This window comes from Pholis gunnellus, assembly GCF_910591455.1.
Source record: "Pholis gunnellus genome assembly, chromosome: 11".
Lineage (NCBI taxonomy): Eukaryota > Metazoa > Chordata > Actinopteri > Perciformes > Pholidae > Pholis > Pholis gunnellus.
In genome coordinates, this window is record NC_136538.1 from 25,232,544 (window position 1) to 25,259,321 (window position 26,778).

The 26,778-nt window shown below is 44.3% G+C and overlaps 1 protein-coding gene across 1 annotated transcript in view; it reads right to left on the minus strand.

Annotated features, from left to right (window-relative positions):
- Nucleotides 1-26,778, minus strand: part of ubr2 (ubiquitin protein ligase E3 component n-recognin 2) — a 38,126-nt gene that overhangs the window by 8,019 nt on the left and 3,329 nt on the right. The window contains 36 exon segments of the mRNA XM_079168496.1: nt 674-770; nt 1,027-1,082; nt 1,160-1,308; nt 1,393-1,453; nt 1,590-1,678; nt 2,888-3,049; nt 3,243-3,336; nt 3,427-3,635; nt 3,898-4,076; nt 4,188-4,271; nt 9,866-9,975; nt 11,597-11,696; nt 11,795-11,949; nt 12,037-12,085; nt 12,198-12,300; nt 12,713-12,765; nt 13,873-13,997; nt 14,345-14,408; nt 15,497-15,613; nt 15,704-15,769; nt 16,130-16,240; nt 16,566-16,627; nt 17,950-18,133; nt 18,430-18,558; nt 18,635-18,734; nt 18,855-19,018; nt 19,212-19,308; nt 19,310-19,488; nt 22,131-22,219; nt 24,066-24,173; nt 24,250-24,370; nt 24,534-24,596; nt 24,831-24,969; nt 25,214-25,344; nt 25,433-25,540; nt 25,678-25,756. Of these exon segments, the coding sequence (XP_079024622.1) occupies nt 674-770; nt 1,027-1,082; nt 1,160-1,308; nt 1,393-1,453; nt 1,590-1,678; nt 2,888-3,049; nt 3,243-3,336; nt 3,427-3,635; nt 3,898-4,076; nt 4,188-4,271; nt 9,866-9,975; nt 11,597-11,696; nt 11,795-11,949; nt 12,037-12,085; nt 12,198-12,300; nt 12,713-12,765; nt 13,873-13,997; nt 14,345-14,408; nt 15,497-15,613; nt 15,704-15,769; nt 16,130-16,240; nt 16,566-16,627; nt 17,950-18,133; nt 18,430-18,558; nt 18,635-18,734; nt 18,855-19,018; nt 19,212-19,308; nt 19,310-19,488; nt 22,131-22,219; nt 24,066-24,173; nt 24,250-24,370; nt 24,534-24,596; nt 24,831-24,969; nt 25,214-25,344; nt 25,433-25,540; nt 25,678-25,756 (3,986 nt within the window).

The following is a 26,778-nucleotide window of genomic DNA, read 5'->3' on the forward strand; positions in this document are numbered from 1 at the left end:
CGTTTCTCCTCCTTATTCGGCAGTTGAGTGTTAAAAAAACAAAGCTCGGTAAAAAAAAAAGAAATACACCAAGCAAAACCCTACAAATGTTATAATTTCCTCCATATCTTTCAATGTGAACTCTCACTACTCTGACTAAGCCTCTGATGGCTACGTTACGTTTCAGTTCACAATAGTCACGTGCTCGCCCACTGACCAATCACAGCGCATGCTGCACCTCACTGCAGAGCTGCTGCTGGACACTGAGCTGTGTGTTAATGCTGACGTAGCTGTAGGCCAGCTAGCAGCTCTGACACGTCAAAGAATACGCCCAACATGTCAAACTAAAGATCTGATTGGTTGAAGACTATGACGATCAACAACATCGTCCCCATTCACTTAACCTGCACATGGATTCACTGGTGAGTCTGCAGGCCTGGGGCCTCTCTTCTACCTAGAGACACAGAGGTGAACTCTGATTGGATCAAAGCTCTACTTAAAACAAGCTGCACTGAAGCAGAGCAGCTGAGGAACACAGTAGCTGTGCAATGAGAACATAAGATGATGGAAACATTTATATAAATTATGATACATGTAGTGTATTTAAGAAACATTATTAAATAGCTCTAACTTTGTGATTAGGTCATCAGAGAAGGCCTAGCTGGCCCACCACTGGTGTGTGTGTGTGTATTACCTGCTAGCAGCCTGATGAAGTGTGACTGAACTGTTGTTGGTGGAGCTGCAGTCCAACAGGCTGAACTGAACCTGGTGAGAGCGCTTAAGCAGTCGTCCTGTAAAACACACACACACACACACACACACACACACACACACACACACACACACACACACACACACACACACACACACACACACACACACACTATATCTTCACGATTCATGATGTACCTGAGGTGAACATATATTCTTCATGTGATACTTTCTTCATTCAAACCTCAATAAAACTCTGTAATTGATTCTGTTATTAAATATCTGAAACTATGCAGGTTTCCATCTCCTGTCCAATGAGACGTCTCTCTTTGTTACCTGTCGGCAAGGTAAACTTCCAAACAACGGCTTGTCTTCATCCATCAGGAGGCGCTCTGCAAAGAAACACACTGTCAGCACGACCTCTGACCTCCCAGGTGTGTGTGTACCCCTCCCAGGTGTGTGTACATACCTATGCTCTGGATGGTGTAAGCGCAGGTGGACCAGCTCAGCACCGGGACTCTGTGGTCCTGCTCGTTGGGGTTCACCTTGAGTCCCACCTTGTAGGTCGACATGCTGAAGGTGGTGATCATCTCCCTAATGTTGCTGGAGAACGGGTTCCTAAGAGAGACAGTGACATCATCACCTGCTGACATCATCCAGGTGTGTTCTAACAGATGTGCAGCGGTACCAATCCAGACTCACTGTGGAGTGAAGTCGACTCTGAATCCTTCAGGAACAGGAGGCTCCGCCCCCTCTGCTACACCTAAAATAGACACGCAGGTCATTAAACACGTAACCAAACAGAATATTTATAATATAATAAAATATGTTATTTATCAAACACAAACACAGATTTGGACGTGTGCCTCCACCCTCTAAATGATTGACAGGTGACTGACCATCAGACGGCTTCCTGTGGGCGGAGTGTAGTGCTGATGTTTGCTGATTGGCTGTGATAAGCCACGCCTCCAGAGTGGGATGATCGACACTGAGAGAAAAGAGAGAGTTGACCTGTAGTCAGGTGTGTGTGTGTGTGTGTGTGTGTGTGTGTGTGTGTGTGTGTACGTACCTGTAGTCAGGTGTGTGTGTGTGTGTACCTGTGTTCAGGTGTGTGTGTACCTGTAGTCAGGTGTGTGTGTGTGTGTACCTGTGTTCAGGTGTGTGTGTACCTGTAGTCAGGTGTGTGTGTACCTGTAGTCAGGTGTGTGTGTGTGTGTGTGTACCTGTGTTCAGGTGTGTGTACGTGTGTGTCTACCTGTAGTCAGGTGTGTGTGTGTGTGTGTGTGTACCTGTAGTCAGGTGTGTGTGTGTGTGTACCTGTAGTCAGGTGTGTGTGTGTGTGTGTACCTGTGTTCAGGTGTGTGTGTGTGTGTGTACCTGTAGTCAGGTGTGTGTGTGTGTGTACCTGTAGTCAGGTGTGTGTGTGTGTGTACCTGTAGTCAGGTGTGTGTGTGTGTACCTGTAGTCAGGTGTGTGTGTGTGTACCTGTAGTCAGGTGTGTGTGTGTGTACCTGTGTTCAGGTGTGTGTGTACCTGTAGTCAGGTGTGTGTGTGTACCTGTAGTCAGGTGTGTGTACCTGTAGTCAGGTGTGTGTGTGTGTGTACCTGTAGTCAGGTGTGTGTGTGTGTGTGTACCTGTGTTCAGGTGTGTGTGTGTGTGTGTACCTGTAGTCAGGTGTGTGTGTGTGTGTGTACCTGTAGTCAGGTGTGTGTGTGTGTGTGTACCTGTAGTCAGGTGTGTGTGTGTGTACCTGTGTTCAGGTGTGTGTGTGTGTGTGTACCTGTAGTCAGGTGTGTGTGTGTGTGTACCTGTAGTCAGGTGTGCGTGTGTGTACCTGTGTTCAGGTGTGTGTGTGTGTGTGTGTACCTGTAGTCAGGTGTGTGTGTGTGTGTGTACCTGTAGTCAGGTGTGTGTGTGTGTGTACCTGTAGTCAGGTGTGTGTGTGTGTACCTGTGTTCAGGTGTGTGTGTACCTATAGTCAGGTGTGTGTGTGTACCTGTAGTCAGGTGTGTGTGTGTGTGTGTGTACCTGTAGTCAGGTGTGTGTACCTGTAGTCAGGTGTGTGTACGTGTGTGCATGCGTGTACCTGTAGTCAGGTGTGTGTGTGTACGTGTGTTCAGGTGTGTGTGTACCTGTAGTCAGGTGTGTGTGTGTACGTGTGTGCATGCGTGTACCTGTATTCAGGTGTGTGTGTACCTGTAGTCAGGTATGTGTGTGTGTGGCAGCAGAGGGATCACAGTGTTGCTCAAACACTCGCACAGCGGACACAGGAACTCTCCGTTCTCCACATCGTAGCTGGTGTGACCTCGTAGACGCTGCTGACGTCTCTGCTCCTTCAGCTGCACCGCCTCAAAGTACCTGAGCGCGAACACACACACACACACACACACACACACACACACACACACACACACACACACACACACACACACACACACACACACACACACACACACACACACACACACACACACACACACACACACTTTAGCGCTGTATAAATGGACTTTATTACTATTGTTGGCTGCTGGTCCTGAGTGCAGTGTCTCACCTCTGCCAGCAGGTGGCGTGCATGATGTGTCCACAGCTGGCTGTGTGGATCCCCAGCGACAGGTCGGGGTGCATGAACAGAGGGTCGTGATGCTCTGAAACACACATTCACGCCTCCGTCAAACAACACCGATTAACACTGATGGTCTGCTGTCCCGATGCGTTCATAGTTAGGCCCCGCCCACCTGGGTCAGGTAGGTTGCGTCGGCGGTTTTTAGATAAAACCGTCGACCTCTGGATGAAGGCCGCCAGCACCATGGCTCTGCCTTGACTTCTGACCTCCTGCTCCTCCTGACACAGGATACAAGTCACCAGCTGACGGCGCTCGGCTCCGCCCACTCTCCTGGGACCAACACACACCTGTGAAACACAGGCGTGCTCTAAACTGGGAGGACTGGGAGGAGACAGAGAAAGGGAGGGAGAACATATCTTTATGTTATGCAACCTTCATCAGATTTGTCTCTTTACCTGTGTGCACAGGTGTACACAGGTGTGTAAAAGTGTGCACAGGTGTACACAGGTGTGTAAAAGTGTGCACAGGTGTGTAAAAGTGTGCACAGGTGTATACAGGTGTGCACAGGTGTGTAAAAGTGTGCACAGGTGTATACAGGTGTACACAGGTGTGTACAGGTGTACACAGGTGTGCACAGGTGTACCTGTGTTCTGCAGTGGACGTGGACGCCTCCAGCTCCTCCAGACTCTGCTGGAAAAGCTCTTTGTTCTCGTTGATGAAATGTTTCTGCATCTCAGACATCTGAGCCATGATCTTCTCCCTCCGGAGACGAGCCATCTCCGCCTTCCTCTTCCTCTCCGCCTTGTCTTTGTCTCTCACCGTCTGCAGGGAGACGACGACATCATCATCACCATCGTCATCATCATGGTCACTATCGTCATCACCACAGATAATCAATAACCAATCACCATCACACCAGTTTAGGAGTCTTACCTCCTCCGGTCCTTGTCCCTGAGAGATGGTGATGGTGAAGGTGGAGGACGTTTGTTCTCTCTTCGTTTTGATGTTTGCAACCATCTGAACACACAAATAAGCTTTTATGTCCACACCTGAACGTCTCAAAGACCCACAGAAACATCCAGGTAAACCTCGGAGATTCACCTCCAGAGTTCTGTCCAACATGATGAAAAACTATGTCCTTATATACACTGCTCAAAACAATTAAAGGAACAATCCTTTATCAGGGTATGGCATGGATTCAATTGCACTTCTCTGATAATGATCTGGTCAGGTAAGTAGCAGAGCGGGTTGTTAATCAGTTTCAGCGGCATTGGTGTTGATGGCATTAACAACAGGTGCACTAGAGGGGCAACAATGAGACGACCCCCAAAACAGGACTGGGTTTACATGTGGAGGCCAATTCAAGTTTCTCCCTCTTGATCTCTTTGACTGGTTTTCCACTAGTGTTGGCTTTAGCTAGAGTCATTATCACTACTGGGAGCATGAGGCGATATCTTAACCCTTCAGAAGTTGCACAGATTGTCCAACTCCTCCAGGATGGCATATCCACGCGTGCCATTGCCAGGAGATTTGATGTGTCTCCAGCACAATCTCCAGAACATGGAGGACATTCCAGGAGACAGGCAGTGACTCTAGGAAAGCTGGACAGGGCCGTAGAAGGTCCTCAACCCATCAGCAGGACCGACATCTGCTGCTTTGTGCAAGGAGGAACAGGTTGAGCACTGCCCGAGCCCTACAGAATGACCTCCAGCAGGCCACTGGTGTCTCTGCCCAAACAATCAGAAACAGACTTCATGAGGGTGGCCTCAGGGCGCGACGTCCTTTAGTGAGCCCTGAGCTCACCGCCCCGAACCGTGGAGCTCAATTGGCATGTCCGCCACTGGCGCCCTGTGCTTTTCACAGATGAGAGCAGGTTCACCCTGAGCACCTGTGATAGACGTGAAAGGGTCCGGAGAAGCTAAGGAGAACGCTGTGCTGCCTGCACCATCGTTCAGCATGACCGGTTTGGTGGTGGGTCAGTGATGGTCTGGGGAGGCATATCCATGGAGGGACGCACAGACCTCTACAGGCTAGAGGACAGCAGTCTGACTGCCATTAGGTATCAGGATGAAATCCTTGAAGCCATGGTCAGACCCTACGCTGGTGCAGTAGCTCCTGGGTTCCTCCTGATGCACGACAATGCCCGGCCTCATGTGGCAAGAGTATGCAGGCAGTACCTGGAGGATGATGGAATTGATACAATTGAATGTTCCTCACGAACACCTGACTTAAACCCGATAGAACACCTCTGGGACATTATGTTTCAGTCCATCAGACGCCGCCAGGTTGCTCCTCAGACTTTACAGCAGCTCACTGATGCCCTTAGACAGATCTGGGAGGACATCCCACAAGACACCGTCCGTCGTCTCATTAGGAGCCGCGATGTTGTCAAGCATGCATACAAGCACGTGGGGGCAACACAAGATATTGAGAAGCATTTTGAGTCTATACAATTAAGCCCTCTGTAGGCTGAAACTTATTTCCATCAAAAGATGTGGCATCCTTTCATTCCTAAGACATTAAACCGTCCATATCAGTAGAGATATCCAACATCTTTTTTTTTCACATTGAGATCTGATGTGTTTTAAAAGTGTTCCTTTAATTTTTTTGAGCAGTGTATATATACACATAATATTATGTACTAGTACATCAGTGTAAACTGAGCCTGTAGGGCAGGGGTGACAAACTCATGTTCACTCTGGACCACATCAGCATAACAAGGTCAAAGTCAAGGTCAAAGTCAGCTTTATTGTCATTTCTCAGTACCGAACACACAGAGGAGATGAAAAAACCTCTCTCTCTCCATCCCAACATATAAATAAAGTGCAAACAGATAGAAAAAACATTGAGACAACATATATATTAAGAAAAACACGATTATTCTGTATTTAGCAGCAGTCAGACACGGGGAGTGTTAAAGGAGAGGAGAGAGCTCAGCTTCCTAACAGCTGGACGGAGCTGTTTGACAGGCTGGAGATCTTCTCAGAGGAGGCTGAGCAGACTGAGGGCGGCTGGAGTCACGATCACTCACAGTCCTCAGAGGGTGTGAATGTCACTACTCCTCACATATCGGTAAATAACGCTCTCTGCATTTGATTATTGTTTATTCAAGTGTAAACATATATTTAAGCACATTTCTGTTATTATAACTTAAATCCTTTTAATTTAGGGTTAAACCCACATTACTCTATCAAAGATCAAACTATTAAAGAAAATATCACGAAGTATATAAGCCACGTTTAAAGTCATCTTCAATGTACTCACAAAACATTTGCATGTCAAATGTAGAGTAACAGCCACAGAGCTGCTTCTATGACTGTTAAGTTTCTCATCATCATGACCTTCTATCTCATCCTCATGACCTTCTATCTCATCCTCATGACCTTCTATCTCATCATCATGACCTTCTATCTCATCCTCATGACCTTCTATCTCATCATCATGACCTTCTATCTCATCATCATGACCTTCTATCTCATCCTCATGACCTTCTATCTCATCATTATGACCTTCTATCTCATCATCATGACCTTCTATCTCATCATCATGACCTTCTATCTCATCCTCATGACCTTCTATCTCATCATCATGACCTTCTATCTCATCATTATGACCTTCTATCTCATCATCATGACCTTCTATCTCATCCTCATGACCTTCTATCTCATCCTCATGACCTTCTATCTCATCATCATGACCTTCTATCTCATCATCATGACCTTCTATCTCATCCTCATGACCTTCTATCTCATCATCATGACCTTCTATCTCATCATCATGACCTTCTATCTCATCATCATGACCTTCTATCTCATCATCATGACCTTCTATCTCATCATCATGACCTTCTATCTCATCCTCATGACCTTCTATCTCATCATCATGACCTTCTATCTCATCCTCATCATGACCTTCTATCTCATCATTATGACCTTCTATCTCATCATTATGACCTTCTATCTCATCATTATGACCTTCTATCTCATCATCATGACCTTCTATCTCATCCTCATCATGACCTTCTATCTCATCATTATGACCTTCTATCTCATCATCATGACCTTCTATCTCATCATCATGACCTTCTATCTCATCCTCATCATGACCTTCTATCTCATCATTATGACCTTCTATCTCATCATTATGACCTTCTATCTCATCATCATGACCTTCTATCTCATCCTCATCATGACCTTCTATCTCATCATTATGACCTTCTATCTCATCATCATGACCTTCTATCTCATCATCATGACCTTCTATCTCATCCTCATCATGACCTTCTATCTCATCATTATGACCTTCTATCTCATCATTATGACCTTCTATCTCATCATCATGACCTTCTATCTCATCCTCATCATGACCTTCTATCTCATCATTATGACCTTCTATCTCATCATCATGACCTTCTATCTCATCATCATGACCTTCTATCTCATCCTCATCATGACCTTCTATCTCATCATTATGACCTTCTATCTCATCATTATGACCTTCTATCTCATCATCATGACCTTCTATCTCATCCTCATGACCTTCTATCTCATCATTATGACCTTCTATCTCATCATCATGACCTTCTATCTCATCATCATGACCTTCTATCTCATCCTCATGACCTTCTATCTCATCATTATGACCTTCTATCTCATCATTATGACCTTCTATCTCATCATTATGACCTTCTATCTCATCATCATGACCTTCTATCTCATCATCATGACCTTCTATCTCATCCTCATCATGACCTTCTATCTCATCATCATGACCTTCTATCTCATCCTCATGACCTTCTATCTCATCATCATGACCTTCTATCTCATCCTCATCATGACCTTCTATCTCATCATTATGACCTTCTATCTCATCATCATGACCTTCTATCTCATCATCATGACCTTCTATCTCATCATCATGACCTTCTATCTCATCATCATGACCTTCTATCTCATCATTATGACCTTCTATCTCATCATCATGACCTTCTATCTCATCATCATGACCTTCTATCTCATCATCATGACCTTCTATCTCATCATCATGACCTATCTCATCATCATGACCTTCTATCTCATCCTCATGACCTTCTATCTCATCCTCATGACCTTCTATCTCATCCTCATGACCTTCTATCTCATCATTATGACCTTCTATCTCATCATCATGACCTTCTATCTCATCATCATGACCTTCTATCTCATCATCATGACCTTCTATCTCATCCTCATGACCTTCTATCTCATTATTATGACCTTCTATCTCATCATCATGACCTTCTATCTCATCATCATGACCTTCTATCTCATCATCATGACCTTCTATCTCATCATCATGACCTTCTATCGCATCATCATGACCTTCTATCTCATCCTCATGACCTTCTATCTCATCCTCATGACCTTCTATCTCATCATCATGACCTTCTATCTCATCATCATGACCTTCTATCTCATCATCATGACCTTCTATCTCATCATCATGACCTTCTATCTCATCATTATGACCTTCTATCTCATCATTATGACCTTCTATCTCATCATCATGACCTTCTATCTCATCATCATGACCTTCTATCTCATCCTCATGACCTTCTATCTCATCATCATGACCTTCTATCTCATCCTCATGACCTTCTATCTCATCATTATGACCTATCTCATCATCATGACCTTCTATCTCATCATCATGACCTTCTATCTCATCATCATGACCTTCTATCTCATCCTCATGACCTTCTATCTCATCATTATGACCTTCTATCTCATCATCATGACCTTCTATCTCATCATCATGACCTTCTATCTCATCCTCATGACCTTCTATCTCATCATTATGACCTTCTATCTCATCATCATGACCTTCTATCTCATCATCATGACCTTCTATCTCATCCTCATGACCTTCTATCTCATCATTATGACCTTCTATCTCATCATTATGACCTTCTATCTCATCATTATGACCTTCTATCTCATCATCATGACCTTCTATCTCATCCTCATCATGACCTTCTATCTCATCATTATGACCTTCTATCTCATCATCATGACCTTCTATCTCATCATCATGACCTTCTATCTCATCCTCATGACCTTCTATCTCATCCTCATGACCTTCTATCTCATCCTCATGACCTTCTATCTCATCATTATGACCTTCTATCTCATCATCATGACCTTCTATCTCATCATCATGACCTTCTATCTCATCATCATGACCTATCTCATCATCATGACCTTCTATCTCATCATCATGACCTTCTATCTCATCATCATGACCTTCTATCTCATCATCATGACCTTCTATCTCATCATGACCTTCTATCTCATCCTCATGACCTTCTATCTCATCCTCATGACCTTCTATCTCATCATTATGACCTATCTCATCATTATGACCTTCTATCTCATCATCATGACCTTCTATCTCATCATCATGACCTTCTATCTCATCATCATGACCTTCTATCTCATCATTATGACCTTCTATCTCATCATTTGGACTTTGGGGGTATTTGTATTATCAAGTGTAACTTAAGTTTTTACTTTGAAACGTTTGACGCTGGCGGATTCCGGCCCGCGGGCCTCGAGTCTGACATCAGCGCTCACCTTTAGGATCCAGGTGATCATGTCTTTGTGAACCTCCAGGTGAGGAGCGTTCTGCAGACTCTCCAACAGAGCCAGGACACTTCCTGAAGTACTGGGAGCTTCACCTGGACCTGAAAACAACACACACACACCTTGAGGAAATAGGAGGAAGGTAGAACATGGAGCGGGTTGGAATGGAACCCGGGCCTATGAAGGGAGCTCTGTGTGTGTGTGTGTGTGTGTGTGTGTGTGTGTGTGTGTGTGTGTGTGTGTGTGTGTGTGTGTGTGTGTGTGTGTGTGTGTGTGTGTGTGTGTGTGTGTGTGTGTGTGTGTGTGTGTGTGTGTGTGTGTGTGTTTATAGCTGGGCCTTCACTGCTGTCCTGAAGCTGAAACACCTAATAACCTCATGATGGTGCCACAGCTTAAATTGTAGGAAATATGTTTTCTGAGCTCACGTAGGAGACAACGGGCTGTGTGACCTCTGAACCAGAACAAAAAAAGAACAAAACCAAAACCAGCTGAGGGACCGCACGAGGCTACGCTAAACTAGCTTAACGGGAAAACAGCAGCAGCAACACGCATTCTGCTGCACACTGGAGGACATTCAAACAAACACAGTTGACTTACCAAACGCTGATCACTTAAAGACAAACTCCATCCTCCTTTCTTTGTTGACAGAGTTTAATTTCACGGTTAAATCCCAACTCACTAATCCGTTTCTCCTCCTTCAGACATTGAGTGTTAAAAAACAAAGATAGGTAAAAATAATAATAATCTACACCAAGCTAAATGTCATCATTTCTTCCATATCTTTCAATGTGAACTCTCACTACTATGACTAAGCCTCTGATGCTACTTTAAGTTTCGTTTTCCGATAGTCACGTGCTCGTCTACTGACCAATCACAGCGCACGCTGCACCTCACTGCAGAGCTGCTGCTGCACACTGAGCTGTGTGTTAATGCTGACGTAGCTGTAGGCCAGCTAGCAGCTCTGACACGTCAAAGAATACGCCCAACATGTCAAACTAAAGATCTGATTGGTTGAACACTATGACGATCAACAACATCGTCCCCATTCACTTAACCTGCACATGGATTCACTGGTGAGTCTGCAGGCCTGGGGCCTCTCTTCTACCTAGAGACACAGTTTGGGTGGACGGTCTTGTCTTGGTAGGTTTGCGGTTGTGCCGTATTCTTTCCATTTTCTGATGATGGATTTTCTGGTGCTCCGTGAGATGTTCAAAGCGTGGGATATTCTTTTATAACCTCAGCCTGCTTCATACTTCTCACAACGTTACCCCTGAGCGGTTTGGTGAGCTCCTTGGTCTTCATGATGCTGTTTGTTCAGTAATGCTCTCTAACAGACTCTGAGGCCTTCACAGAACAGGTTTATTTATACTGAGATACCATTTTAGATAAGTGGACCCTATTTACTAATTATGTGACTTGTGAAGGCAAACCAGATCTTTGATCGAGGTTTCACAGTGAAGGGGGTGAATACATATGCACTCAACACTTTTCAGATTTTTATTTGTAAATCATTTTTAAATCATGTAAACTTTCCCCTGACTTCCAGATGATGGACTATTTTGTGTTGGTCCGTTACACAAAATCCCAATGAAATAAATGTGAATCTGTGGTTATACCATGACAACATGTAGACAAGTCCAAGGGGGTGAATACTTATGCAAGGCACTGTATATAATGAGTGTGCATGTATAATATGTATATATATAATGTGTGTACACTGACGTGTGATCTTGCAGGTGTATTTAAAGGTGACCTCATCATCTCTGCTGCATTCCAGCTGCTGCTCTTCCTCCAGAAGAGCCATACCCACCAGGTGTAGCACCTGTACACACAGGACACAGTTAGAACACCCCCCATGTGTCTCACCCTCTGCAGTATTTACATATTCCTTTAGGACAGTACACCCCCCATGTGTCTCACCCTCTGCAGCATGGACTCGGTCCAGCCTCCCCCGCTGGGCTCCACAGCCCACTGCAGCACAGCGCCCTCTACAGCCAGCAGCACGTCACACTGAAGCAGGTTCACCAGGCTACCAAACAGAGGACAGAGAGGAGGGGGGGGAGGAGGGGGGAGGGCTGAGCACACACACACACACACACACATTATCACCATGAAACATCACACAGGTGTACAGTAACTATGAGACAGACAGGTGTGTTTACCTGTGTCCTCTCCGTTCTGTCTTCTCAGCTTCCTTTGAGCCTCCTCAGCCTGCAACACATCACACACTGTTACCATGACACCAATCACCTGATCTAGTTATTGATCAGTCACCCGATCAACCCCCCGATCAAAAAATGTATCAATAACCTGATCAATGTACCTTGGACTGGTCGGCTCTGCTGTAGTGATGAAAGTAAAGGTTGAAGTGTTTGTTCCACTCAGGACGGAGTTCATAGAGACCTCGACCCGTCACACCTGGTTTCCTGTTGACCCAGTGGATCTATATTAGAGATCTATACTATAACTATAGTAGATCTACTACAGATCTATATTAGATCTACTACAGATCTATATTAGATCTACTATAGATCTATATTAGATATACTATAGATCTATATTAGCTCTACTACAGATCTATATTAGATCTACTATAGATCTATATTAGATCTACTACAGATCTATATTAGATATACTACAGATCTATATTAGATCTACTATAGATCTATATTAGATCTACTACAGATCTACTACAGATCTATATTAGATATACTATAGATCTATATTAGATAATATTAGATCTACTATAGATCTATATTAGATCTACTAGTATTTAAGGTGGAATGATGGTTGTTAAGGTGGATTTGTGTTCAACTTGGTGGTGTTGATGAAACTGACTTGAATGAAGCGACGCTGTCGATGACTCTTTCTAGACCCGTCTCCTTGTTCCCCTGAAGAGAAAAAAGACACATGAACTGTTTGTAGGTAAACAGACAGACAGGTAAACAGAAGGACAGGTAAACAGAAGGACAGGTAAACAGAAGGACAGGTAAACAGAAGGACAGGTAAACAGAAGGACAGGTAAACAGACAGACAGGTAAACAGAAGGACAGGTAAACAGACAGACAGGTAAACAGAAGGACAGGTAAACAGACAGACAGGTAGACAGACAGGTAAACAGAAGGACAGGTAAACAGACAGACAGGTAAACAGAAGGACAGGTAAACAGACAGACAGGTAAACAGACAGACAGGTAAACAGACGGACAGGTAAACAGACAGACAGGTAAACAGACAGACAGGTAAACAGAAGGACAGGTAAACAGAAGGACAGGTAAACAGACAGACAGGTAAACAGACAGACAGGTAAACAGAAGGACAGGTAAACAGACAGACAGGTAAACAGAAGGACAGGTAAACAGAAGGACAGGTAAACAGACAGACAGGTAAACAGAAGGACAGGTAAACAGAAGGACAGGTAAACAGACAGACAGGTAGACAGACAGGTAAACAGACAGACAGGTAAACAGAAGGACAGGTAAACAGACAGACAGGTAAACAGAAGGACAGGTAAACAGACAGACAGGTAAACAGAAGGACAGGTAAACAGACAGACAGGTAGACAGACAGGTAAACAGAAGGACAGGTAAACAGACAGACAGGTAAACAGAAGGACAGGTAAACAGACAGACAGGTAAACAGACAGACAGGTAAACAGACGGACAGGTAAACAGACAGACAGGTAAACAGACAGACAGGTAAACAGAAGGACAGGTAAACAGAAGGACAGGTAAACAGACAGACAGGTAAACAGACAGACAGGTAAACAGAAGGACAGGTAAACAGACAGACAGGTAAACAGAAGGACAGGTAAACAGAAGGACAGGTAAACAGACAGACAGGTAAACAGAAGGACAGGTAAACAGACAGACAGGTAAACAGACAGACAGGTAAACAGAAGGACAGGTAAACAGACAGACAGGTAAACAGACAGACAGGTAAACAGACAGACAGGTAAACAGAAGGACAGGTAAACAGACAGACAGGTAGATGTCTCACATTCTCTGGCAGAGCCTTCACCAGCTCGCTGTGAGCCATTGGTCTGATTGATAGCTGGTGGATGATTTCTCTTCTGACCTCATCAAAGAGCTCCACCTGGCCGACACCTGAAACGTAGCGCTCACCTGTACACACACACACACACACACACACACACACACACACACACACACACACACACACACACACACACACACACACACACACACACACACACACACACACAATATTAATCTGATTGATCACAGCTCATCTAAAGGGGACAGATCAGCTGACCTCTTCTACCAGTTTAACATGTCACCATGGTAACCAAATGGTAACCAAAACCAGAAGAGACGTTTGTGTCCTCAGGCCACCGAACACAGACACACAACTCAAAACATATTATATGTCCAGTCGTCTTTTGACATTTTAAGGCAGAAAAGTTACACATGAATCCTTTAGATTGAGATTGTAAATGAAGTTGACTCACCGACGACCATGATGATGAGATGGAGCATCTCCTCGATCAGAGTGTTGTTCTGCTGGACCACATCCTGTCAGAGACAGATGGTCAGTAGTGTCAGTACTGACCTTGTTAGTGTCTGTATCTCTACCTAGTCTGTTATAGAGTCAGTAGTACTGACCTTGTTAGTGTCTGTATCTCTACCTAGTCTGTTATAGAGTCAGTAGTGTCAGTAGTACTGACCTTGTTAGTGTCTGTATCTCTACCTACAGTCTGTTATAGTCAGTAGTGTCAGTAGTACTGACCTTGTTAGTGTCTGTATCTCTACCTAGTCTGTTATAGAGTCAGTAGTGTCAGTAGTACTGACCTTGTTAGTGTCTGTATCTCTACCTAGTCTGTTATAGAGTCAGTAGTGTCAGTAGTACTGACCTTGTTAGTGTCTGTATCTCTACCTACAGTCTGTTATAGTCAGTAGTGTCAGTAGTACTGACCTTGTTAGTGTCTGTATCTCTACCTAGTCTGTTATAGAGTCAGTAGTGTCAGTAGTACTGACCTTGTTAGTGTCTGTATCTCTACCCACAGTCTGTTATAGTCAGTAGTGTCAGTAGTACTGACCTTGTTAGTGTCTGTATCTCTACCCACAGTCTGTTATAGAGTCAGTAGTGTCAGTAGTACTGACCTTGTTAGTGTCTGTATCTCTACCTACAGTCTGTTATAGAGTCAGTAGTGTCAGTAGTACTGACCTTGTTAGTGTCTGTATCTCTACCTACAGTCTGTTATAGTCAGTAGTGTCAGTAGTACTGACCCTGTTAGTGTCTGTATCTCTACCTAGTCTGTTATAGAGTCAGTAGTGTCAGTAGTACTGACCTTGTTAGTGTCTGTATCTCTACCCACAGTCTGTTATAGTCAGTAGTGTCAGTAGTACTGACCTTGTTAGCCTCTGTATCTCTACCCACAGTCTGTTATAGTCAGTAGTGTCAGTAGTACTGACCCTGTTAGTGTCTGTATCTCTACCTAGTCTGTTATAGAGTCAGTAGTGTCAGTAGTACTGACCTTGTTAGTGTCTGTATCTCTACCTACAGTCTGTTATAGAGTCAGTAGTGTCAGTAGTACTGACCTTGTTAGTGTCTGTATCTCTACCTACAGTCTGTTATAGTCAGTAGTGTCAGTAGTACTGACCTTGTTAGCCTCTCTGTATCTCTTCCTGCTGTCTGCGGCGCTGAAAATGTGAAAGAGTTCGAATCGACTCAGAACGATCATCAGGAAGTGATTTGGATCCATCATGGACGCCCCCGCCTGTGAAGACAGAAAATACACATAGCAACAAACAGAGGTCGTATTTTTCTGTCTAATTGTCCAGCCAAGCAGAGTAGAATGTGTTTGTACCTGCAGCATGACGATGTCCTTGTCGAACATCTCCACTCTGCACTTGACGTTGTGATAATAATAAATCTGAAACACACAAAGACAACTTCATTCATAAATCATGAAGAGCAGAGAGAACATCAAAGGCTTTCAATGGAATGGATAAAAAACACTTAACACATAGATACATTTTTGTATTTTTTGTATTAAACCTTCAGTTGAGAAAGGGTATTTTGAACAACGTTAAAAGCATTGTATTAGTTTCTGTTCTATAATAATATGTTTAGTGATAAATAAATAGATTGAATTGAAAAAGGACACAGGTGTCCACTGTGACGAGTCGTACCTGGTTTGTAATCATTCATATTTTAATGTTATGATGATCATATTCTTATTAGTAGTATTAAGGATAAACGTGACATGCTACCTCAGGCGTTATTGACTAACCTGGTTGATCAGGGAGAAGCCGTTCCTCCTCCACATCCCAGCATGCACCTGGGCACAGAGCACCAGACAGCGGAGGGGGAGTTCGATCAGGAGGGGTGGGCTGAGTTCCCCCTGAGAGCACACACGCACACACACACACACACACACACACACACACACACACACACACACACACACACACACACACACACACACACACACACACACACACACACACACACACACACACACACACACACACACACACACACAGCTCTAATGAGCTTTAATTATTTACAACTGAACATGAGAAGCTTTCAGCTGAGATATTACAACTAAATAAATAAAGAACCAGCTGTTAGATTTGATAAGAAAAACATGAATCACATTATATTCTGAATCATTTCTATCAGGTCAGCTTAAGTTTTTACTGAACACAGACAGACGGGTTACTGACCAGAGGAAGTTGTTCAGGGAAACGAGATGCAACTTCTGTTCTACTGAAAAGAACATGAAGACCTGCGGAAAAGATCAAAGACATGTGTGTGTTACATGTGTTTCTGTGTGTGTTACATGTGTTTCTGTGTGTGTTACATGTGTTTCTGTGTGTGTTACAGTGTGTTTCTGTGTGTGTTACATGTGTTTCTGTGTGTGTTACATGTGTTTCTGTGTGTGTTACATGTGTTTCTGTGTGTGTTACAGTGTGTTTCTGTGTGTGTTACATGTGTTTCTGTGTGTGTTACATGTGTTTCTGTGTGTGTTACATGTGTTTCTGTGTGTGTTACATGTGTTTCTGTGTGTGTTACAGTGTGTTTCTGTGTGTGTTACATGTGTTTCTGTGTGTGTTACAGTGTGTTTCTGTGTGTGTTACATGTGTTTCTGTGTGTGTTACAGTGTGTTTCTGTGTGTGTTACATGTGTTTCTGTGTGTTACATGTGTTTCTGTGTGTGTTACAGTGTGTTTCTGTGTGTTACATGTGTTTCTGTGTGTGTTACAGTGTGTTTCTGTGTGTTACATGTGTTTCTGTGTGTGTTACATGTGTTTCTGTGTGTTACATGTGTTTCTGTGTGTGTTACAGTGTGTTTCTGTGTGTTACATGTGTTTCTGTGTGTGTTACAGTGTGTTTCTGTGTGTGTTACATGTGTTTCTGTGTGTGTTACAGTGTGTTTCTGTGTGTGTTACATGTGTTACAGTGTGTTACATGTGTTACAGTGTGTTTCTGTGTGTTACATGTGTTTCTGTGTGTGTTACAGTGTGTTTCTGTGTGTGTTACAGTGTGTTTCTGTGTGTGTTACATGTGTTTCTGTGTGTGTTACAGTGTGTTTCTGTGTGTGTTACATGTGTTTCTGTGTGTTACATGTGTTTCTGTGTGTGTTACAGTGTGTTTCTGTGTGTGTTACATGTGTTTCTGTGTGTGTTACAGTGTGTTTCTGTGTGTGTTACATGTGTTACAGTGTGTGTTACAGTATTTGTTTTATTATTATTTATTTTTTTATCTTATTTTACTATATTCATCCCAGAAGGGGACATTTGTCTCTGCCTTTGACCCGTCCCTGTATAGGGAGTGCTCAGGGAGCAGTTAGGGGTTCAGGGTCTGGCTCAGGGAGCAGTTAGGGGTTCAGGGTCTGGCTCAGGGACACGTAGCAGCCAAGGATCAAAGCGCCGACCTTGCGGTTACCCTCTCTACCCAGTGAGCCACGGTCGTCCAAGTGTGTGTGTTACAGTGTGTTTCTGTGTGTGTTACATGTGTTTCTGTGTGTGTTACAGTGTGTTTCTGTGTGTGTTACATGTGTTTCTGTGTGTGTTACAGTGTGTTTCTGTGTGTGTTACCGTGCGTTTACCTGCCAGCAGTCTGCAGACTGGGAGGTGTATGGACACTTTGTCCTGAGACACCTGGTACCTGAACGTCTCCACACAGTGACCCGCCACACTCAAGCTGATTGGCTGCTCCCCGTCTGGAAGGCCACTGTGACAGTGACTGAGCGCGCTCAGACACTTCCTGTAGGCTTCGATCAGCACGCGCTCCTATATATAACAAAACAGTCATATATAAGTGAAATACGCACAATTACACAATATTTATTTATTTTAAATCCCTTATTAGTGCCGCAGTGGGGACATGTGTCCCTGTATGTAGGGAGCAGAGCAGGGAGCCGTTAGGGTTCAGGGTCTGGCTCAGGGACACGTAGCAGCCGAGGATCAAACTGCCGACCTTGCGGTTACCGGACGACCCTCTCTACCCAGAGAGCCACGGTCGCCCCGTAATATGTAGTAGTATGCAGTATATGTAGTACTTGAATCTAGTAGTAGTACAGTCTCACATCAGTGGAGCACCACTCCTGGATCATGGAGATGATGTGAGTCAGTTTCATCTGCAGAGTGAACGCTGCCTCCCACTCAGGCTCCATCTCTATGTGCTGCCCCACCTGTCTCACCACCGGGTCCATACCCTGAGACAGACAGACAGGGTCAGAGACCAAGAGAGACGGGTTCAGACAGACGGGTCCAGACAGACAGACAGGTTACCTGCATACACTTGAGCAGCTCCAGAAAAGCATCCAGACCTTCTTGAAACTTCAGTCTGAGCTGATCGCTCCACTCAGAAGGTCGACTGATGAGGACGTACCTGTAGACGCGTGAAGAGGGAACTGGTCTATTATGGGATACGACTGGTGTATAACTGGTCTATTATGGGATAGGACTGGTGTATAACTGGTTTATGAACTGGGGTATAAGTGGTCCTAACTTGAGGTCTCCGATGAGGCTCTGGACTCGTCCGAACTTGAAGGCCTGCTGGGCAGTGTAGCGGTCAAACTGGAAGCGTCCCTGCAGGTCTCGGTGGCGGAGGTGATCTACAAAAGTCCTGATGATGGTCGTCATCAGGTCTTCCTCCACCATCAGCATCCGGGCCTTAAAAAACACACAGGTTTCATTTCAACAGCCTGAGTGAATAATATCTGATTATCATGCAACAGGATGATTAAAATGAATAAATGAAAACAAAACACTGTAAAAACAAAAACAGGATGGATTTGTTAAAAGAAGCTTCTCTGTTCACTGATGAACACGAGGAACAGGAACTTCTACTTCTCACTGAACTCACCAGCGACGGGACGGTGAACATTTGCACTGACAGGTCAGTGATGGAGAACTCACGGTCGTGGTCGTCCGTCACGTAGTCGCTCTGAAGGCGTTCATACTTCTACCAGCAGGGAGGGGGAGACAGGCAGAGAGAGAGAGAGACAGGTGTGTGGAGGAGGAGAAGGAGGAGGAGGACTCACCATGGTCGGGACGGTGAAGAGCTGAACAGACAGTGAGGTCACTGACACCACTCGCTCGTGGTCGTCCTCCATAAAATCTGTCTGGAGGCGTCTGTAGTTCTAGAGGGCGACAGAGGTCGCTGCTGCTTTAGAGCTACACCGGTGATAATCTATTAACGAGGATGAATCAGTAGAAACACCACTTCACTGTGAAGTTCTATTAACGAGGATGAATCAGTAGAAACACCACTTCACTGTGAAGTTCTATTAACGAGGATGAATCAGTAGAAACACCACTTTAGTAAACCTTTATGTGTAAGTGTTGATTTTAAAGACCTGCAGCGCTGAAACTAACGTTAAGTCTGAAAAATAAAACTTCCCACTAAATGTGTGTTTGAGTTCATAGAGGAAGATTTTAAAGATCTTAAGTATCAAACACGACCTTTCATTATTGAAGACTTTATTACTCTGTCGTATTTTGTTTAACTAAGCAACCAATCTGATGCCCAGTGTACACGAAGAGTCACGTGATGTTCGTTTTCAGGCGTTTGTCTGGACGGAGATCATTTCTAAAACGATGCTGAAACGCTGTGTGGACGGAGATCGTTTTTGATTTGAAACGAAGTTCAACTCCCTTAAAGTGGACGAGTTTGATGCTTCACTGAGCATCAGGAGGATGCACAGAGGATGCTGCTGTTGTTTGGCTCTACCTACGTGTGTGAGCAGACGTTCAGCGTGATGAACACCAACAAATCACGTCACAGTGAACTGATGAACAACTCACATCTGTCCTGAGAACACAACCAAACGGACACCAAACTTTGATGCACTGGCAAAAAAAGAGTGACTAACAACACAGTTCCACTGAATTAAATGAAAGTTTTCTTGACTTTTTAGTTAATGGCTTTTACTTGTAATTTATATTAGTTCGCACAAATCCATCTGCTACTGGCCCGTCTGTCACATTTTAAAAGTCAATGTGGACCCTGAGCCAAAGGGTTTGCCCACCCCAGATAACCAGGGTCAGGGTTAGTTAAACCAGATAACCAGGGTCAGGGTTAGTTAAACCAGATAACCAGGGTCAGGGTTAGTTAAACCAGATAACCAGGGTCAGGGTTAGTTAAACCAGATAACCAGGGTCAGGGTTAGTTAAACCAGATAACCAGGGTCAGGGTTAGTTAAACCAGATAACCAGGGTCAGGGTTAGTTAAACCAGATAACCAGGGTCAGGGTTAGTTAAACCAGATAACCAGGGTCAGGGTTAGTTAAACCAGATAACCAGGGTCAGGGTTAGTTAAACCAGATAACCAGGGTCAGGGTTAGTTAAACCAGATAACCAGGGTCAGGGTTAGTTAAACCAGATAACCAGGGTCAGGGTTAGTTAAACCAGATAACCAGGGTCAGGGTTAGTTAAACCAGATAACCAGGGTTAGTTAAACCAGATAACCAGGGTCAGGGTTAGTTAAACCAGATAACCAGGGTCAGGGTTAGTTAAACCAGATAACCAGGGTCAGGGTTAGTTAAACCAGATAACCAGGGTCAGGGTTAGTTAAACCAGATAACCAGTAGATAGCTGTCCTCAGACCTCAGGTCTCAGCTGTATAAACGATGTTTAGAAACAGACGAGGTGCTTCAGCTTCAGATCATGTGACTGTTTCATCAGAGTTGAGTGTTTTTAGTAGCAGCTTTGGAGGATGTAGGATTAATGTGTGTATTACCGTTTTATTATTACTGATATTATATAATGTTCTTTATTTTATTTATTTCCGGCCCACCCAAGAAAGATTGGAAGTTCAAACGGTGTTCAACACAAACAGCTGATTAGTTGTGTCTGTGTATTAGTGTGTTCCTGTTTTTGTGTATTAGTGCGTTACCGTGTTTGTGTATTAGTGTGTTCCTGTTTTTGTGTATTAGTGCGTTACCGTGCGAGTGTATTAGTGCGTTACCGTGCTTGTGTATTAGTGCGTTACCGTGTTTGTGTATTAGTGTGTTCCTGTTTTTGTGTATTAGTGCGTTACCGTGCGAGTGTATTAGTGCGTTACCGTGCTTGTGTATTAGTGCGTTACCGTGTTTGTGTATTAGTGTGTTCCTGTTTTTGTGTATTAGTGCGTTACCGTGCGAGTGTATTAGTGCGCTACCGTGCGAGTGTATTAGTGCGTTACCGTGCGAGTGTATTAGTGCGTTACCGTGCGAGTGTATTAGTGCGTTACCGTGTTTGTGTATTAGTGCGTTACCGTGCGAGTGTATTAGTGCGTTACCGTGCAAGTGTATTAGTGCGTTACCGTGTTTGTGTATTAGTGCGTTACCGTGCGAGTGTATTAGTGTGTTACCGTGCGAGTGTATTAGTGCGTTACCGTGCGAGTCTATTAGTGCGTTACCGTGTTTGTGTATTAGTGCGTTACCGTGTTTGTGTATTAGTGCGTTACCGTGTTTGTGTATTAGTGCGTTACCGTGTTTGTGTATTAGTGCGTTACCGTGTTTGTGTATTAGTGCGTTACCGTGTTTGTGTATTAGTGCGTTACCGTGTTTGTGTATTAGTGCGTTACCGTGTTTGTGTATTAGTGCGTTACCGTGTTTGTGTATTAGTGCGTTACCGTGTTTGTGTATTAGTGCGTTACCGTGCGAGTGTATTAGTGCGTTACCGTGCGAGTCTATTAGTGCGTTACCGTGTTTGTGTATTAGTGCGTTACCGTGTTTGTGTATTAGTGCGTTACCGTGTTTGTGTATTAGTGCGTTACCGTGTTTGTGTATTAGTGCGTTACCTTGGCGAACTGGATAGCAAAGATCTTCTTGTATCTGAAGTCCATGAGCAGACTGTTCATGAGCAGCTGGTGGTAGATGTTCCTCGCTCCTACAGAGACACAACACATCTGTTACCTCAACACACATCTGTTACATCTACACAGTATAAACGTAGTATATACTATGTATATACTATACTACGTAGTATAGTATATACTATGTATATACGTAGAGTAATAACCCAGCTCCTAGGCTATGACAAATATGGAAAGGACACAAGGGATGATGGTAAATTAAAGTATTTATTATAACTAACTGAAGAAATAGTGCCTATGTGAAGTGTCAGTAACATCAGTAATGTAAACGTGAATGTGTGTGTGATGAAGTGTGGGGTGTTAGAAACAAAAGACCAAAACCAAAGTATAACCGGGCAGCCACTGGCAGAGATCACTCCACACACACACACACACACACACACACAGGAGAGAGAGAGAGAGAGAGATCACTCCACACACACAGGAGAGAGAGAGAGAGAGATCACTCCACACACACAGGAGAGAGAGAGAGAGAGATCACTCCACACACACAGGAGAGAGAGAGAGAGATCACTCCACACACACAGGAGAGAGAGAGAGAGATCACTCCACACACACACACACACACACACACACAGGAGAGAGAGAGAGAGAGAGATCACTCCACACACACAGGAGAGAGAGAGAGAGAGATCACTCCACACACACAGGAGAGAGAGAGAGAGAGATCACTCCACACACACAGGAGAGAGAGAGAGAGATCACTCCACACACACAGGAGAGAGAGAGAGAGATCACTCCACACACAGGAGAGAGAGAGAGAGATCACTCCACACACACAGGAGAGAGAGAGAGAGATCACTCCACACACAGGAGAGAGAGAGAGAGAGATCACTCCACACACACAGGAGAGAGAGAGAGAGAGATCACTCCACACACACAGGAGAGAGAGAGAGAGATCACTCCACACACACACACAGGAGAGAGAGAGAGAGATCACTCCACACACAGGAGAGAGAGAGAGAGATCACTCCACGCACACAGGAGAGAGAGAGAGAGATCACTCCACACACACACACACACACACAGGAGAGAGAGGCGTGCAGAGCAGCAGTGGAGCAGAGCTTTATTCTCTAACTCCTCTGACTCCTCTGACTCCTCTGACTCCTCTGACTCCTCTGACTCCTCTGACTCCTCTGACTCCTCTGACTCCTCTGACTCCTCTGACTCCTCTTCACTCTGGGTCACATCAGCATCACGGTCGTCCTCAGAGGGCCGGTTAAATATCACTTCTCCTCACATATCGGTAAATAACTGTCTCTGCATTTGATTATCTTTTATTCAAGTAAAATATTGTACATGCAGTTATATAAATGTAAAAATATATTTAAGCACATTTCTATTATTATAACTTAAATCATTTTAATTTAGGGTTAAACCCACATTACTCTATCACACTATAAAGAAAACAGCAAAGACAAATATCAAACAAGTTATTACAATAACTTTGTTCAAAGCTTAAAATCCTTTCAAGGGTGTGTTTACACGATCCAGCTCAAGTATTTCATGTGTTGTGAGGACACGTTTAAAGTCTTCAGTGTACTCACGATACATGTACATGTTACATGTAGAGTCACAGCCACAGAGCTGCTCTATGACTGTGTTTAAGTATCTCAGCATTATGACTTTATATCTCATAATGTGGACAATGAGGATATCTTTCTTTGTGCTGGCGGATTCGCGGACCACATAAAATGACGTTGCGGGCCGATCCGGCCCGCGGGCCTTGAGTTTGACACCCCTGCCCTAAGAGCTCCAGGACCAGCTGCTCTGCATCAGCTGATCTGCTTAGAGGCAGGGCCGTCACAGTGGAAGATATATACTACTTCTATATACTCGTAGTAGTATATACGTACTCACCTTTCCACATCTTGGAGTCGTTGAGCATCAGCTTGTCCACCAGAGACGAGTACTCTCCTTCTGGACCTTTCTGCAGACCGACCTCACACAGGATCCTCCTCAGGCCGTCTGAAGCACAACAGAGACACACTCGCATCACACGCACACACAGTGAAGGATTGTGGGTAATGAATGCCAGACTCACCAGAGTACTGAATGATCTGACCCAACCAGCTGAGAGCCCTCAGAGCAAAACACTGATGAGCAACAACAGACGAGTGCATCACCTGAACCCGGAGAGGTTTGGACTGACGGCTGGTGTTCCTCTGTGGTGGACACACACACACACACACACACACACACACACACACACACACACACACACACACACACACACACACACACACACACACACACACACACACACACACACGTGAAGTGGTTTATTAAAGCACAGTCACCTCCTTCATGTGGAAGGCACACACTCACCACTATAACAGACTTGGCCTGGTCACAGAACTGGAAGTCTCCATATCGAACAGACTTCCTGCCCTGCAAACAACACACACACACACACACACACACACACACACACACCCCTTAGAACATATGGCATCATAACACATCCTCGCCATGTGTTCTAACTCGGTGCTGCTCTCTGACTGAACATGTGACCAACGGGTAAATGTGTGAAGTACACTATATGATGAGTGTACATATATGTGTGTGTGTGTGTGTGTGTGTGTGTGTGTGTGTGTGTGTGTGTGTGTGTGTGTGTGTACTGACGTCTCGGTCCACGGTGGTGGCGAAGCTGACAGCTTCTTTCTGGCTGCAGTTGACGGCTTTCTGTAGCGTGTAGATCACCTGTTCATAGGTGTGGACTTCATCATTAAACAACATGCAGTAGTAGGTGTCTTCTCTGTGCCTGTACACACACACACACACACACACAGGAAGTGTCATTATAACAGTATGATTAACAGTGTAGAGAGCCGTTAGTGCACCCTACAGGCTGCTCACATTATTACAACCACATTGTGAGAGAGAGAGAGAGTGTCTGTCTGTCTGTCTGTCTGTCTGTCTGTCTGTCTGTCTGTCTGTCTGTCTGTCTGTCTGTCTGTGTGTGTGTCTAGGTGTGTGTGTGTGTCTAGGTGTGTGTGTGTGCGTACGGTGGCTCCAGTCCTGCAGGTAGCTGGTCCTCCTGGTCCCAGGTCAGCATGTCCACAGCGTACCTCAGGAGGATCGAGAAGATGCTGAAACTACGAGCGACCATGTCAGCAGGAAGCACAGAGACAGGGTCCTGTAGACAGACGGGACGCGTTATACAGACAGACAGACAGGTAGAGAGACAGACGGGACGCGTTATACAGACAGACAGGCTGTCTCACCTCCTCAGTGTCTCTGTTGTTAGGTTTGTGTTTCTGGCAGTAAGAACCTTTCTTCCAGGCTTCAGCATCTCCACAATCACAGAACCCTCCTCCTCCTGAAGTAGTCATCTAGAGAAGATGTGTGTGTATATATATATATATATATATATATATATACACACATATATATATATATATATATATATATATGTGATGGAAATAATACACACATACATATATATGTGTGTGTGTGTGTGTGTACTCACCCTGTATCGATGTTCTTTGTGAATACTCTCCAGAAAACACTTCATGCACAGAACACAAGTAGGATCAGCTGCACACTCTCTACACACACACACACACACACACACACACACACACACACACACACACACACACACACACACACGTTATTTAATACCTGAACATAATGTATACTGCCTGTGCATAGTGTGTATATAATGTGTATAGTGTGTATATAATGTATATATAGCAGTGGTGGCCGTCAGGGCCTCAAAGCCTTCTCTGCTGTTCTAAACAGAATCACAAAGTTAGAGCTATTTTATAATTTAATAATGTGTCTTAAATACACTACATGTATCATAATTTATATAAATATTGTCTCATTATCTTATGTTCTCATTGCACAGCTACTGTGCTCCTCAGCTGCTCTGCTTCAGTGCAGCTTGTTTTAAGTAGAGCTTTGATCCAATCAGAGTTCACCTCTGTGTCTCTAGGTAGAAGAGAGGCCCCAGGCCTGCAGACTCACCAGTGAATCCATGTGCAGGTTAAGTGAATGGGGACGATGTTGTTGATCGTCATAGTGTTCAACCAATCAGATCTTTAGTTTGACATGTTGGGCGTATTCTTTGACGTGTCAGAGCTGCTAGCTGGCCTACAGCTACGTCAGCATTAACACACAGCTCAGTTTTCAGCAGCAGCTCTGCAGTGAGGTGCAGCGTGCGCTGTGATTGGTCAGTAGACGAGCACGTGACTATCGGAAAATGAAACTTAAAGTAGCATCAGAGGCTTAGTCATAGTAGTGAGAGTTCACATTGAAAGATATGGAAGAAATGATGACATTTAGCTTGGTGTAGATTATTATTATTTTTACCTATCTTTGTTTTTTAACACTCAATGTCTGAAGGAGGAGAAACGGATTAGTGAGTTGGGATTTAACCGTGAGATTAAACTCTGTCAACAAAGAAAGGAGGATGGAGTTTGTCTTTAAGTGATCAGCGTTTGGTAAGTCAGCTGTGTTTGTTTGAATGTCCTCCAGTGTGCAGCAGAATGCGTGTTGCTGCTGTTTTCCCGTTAAGCTAGTTTAGCGTAGCCTCTCAGCTGTTTTTTGTTGTGTTTTTGTGTTC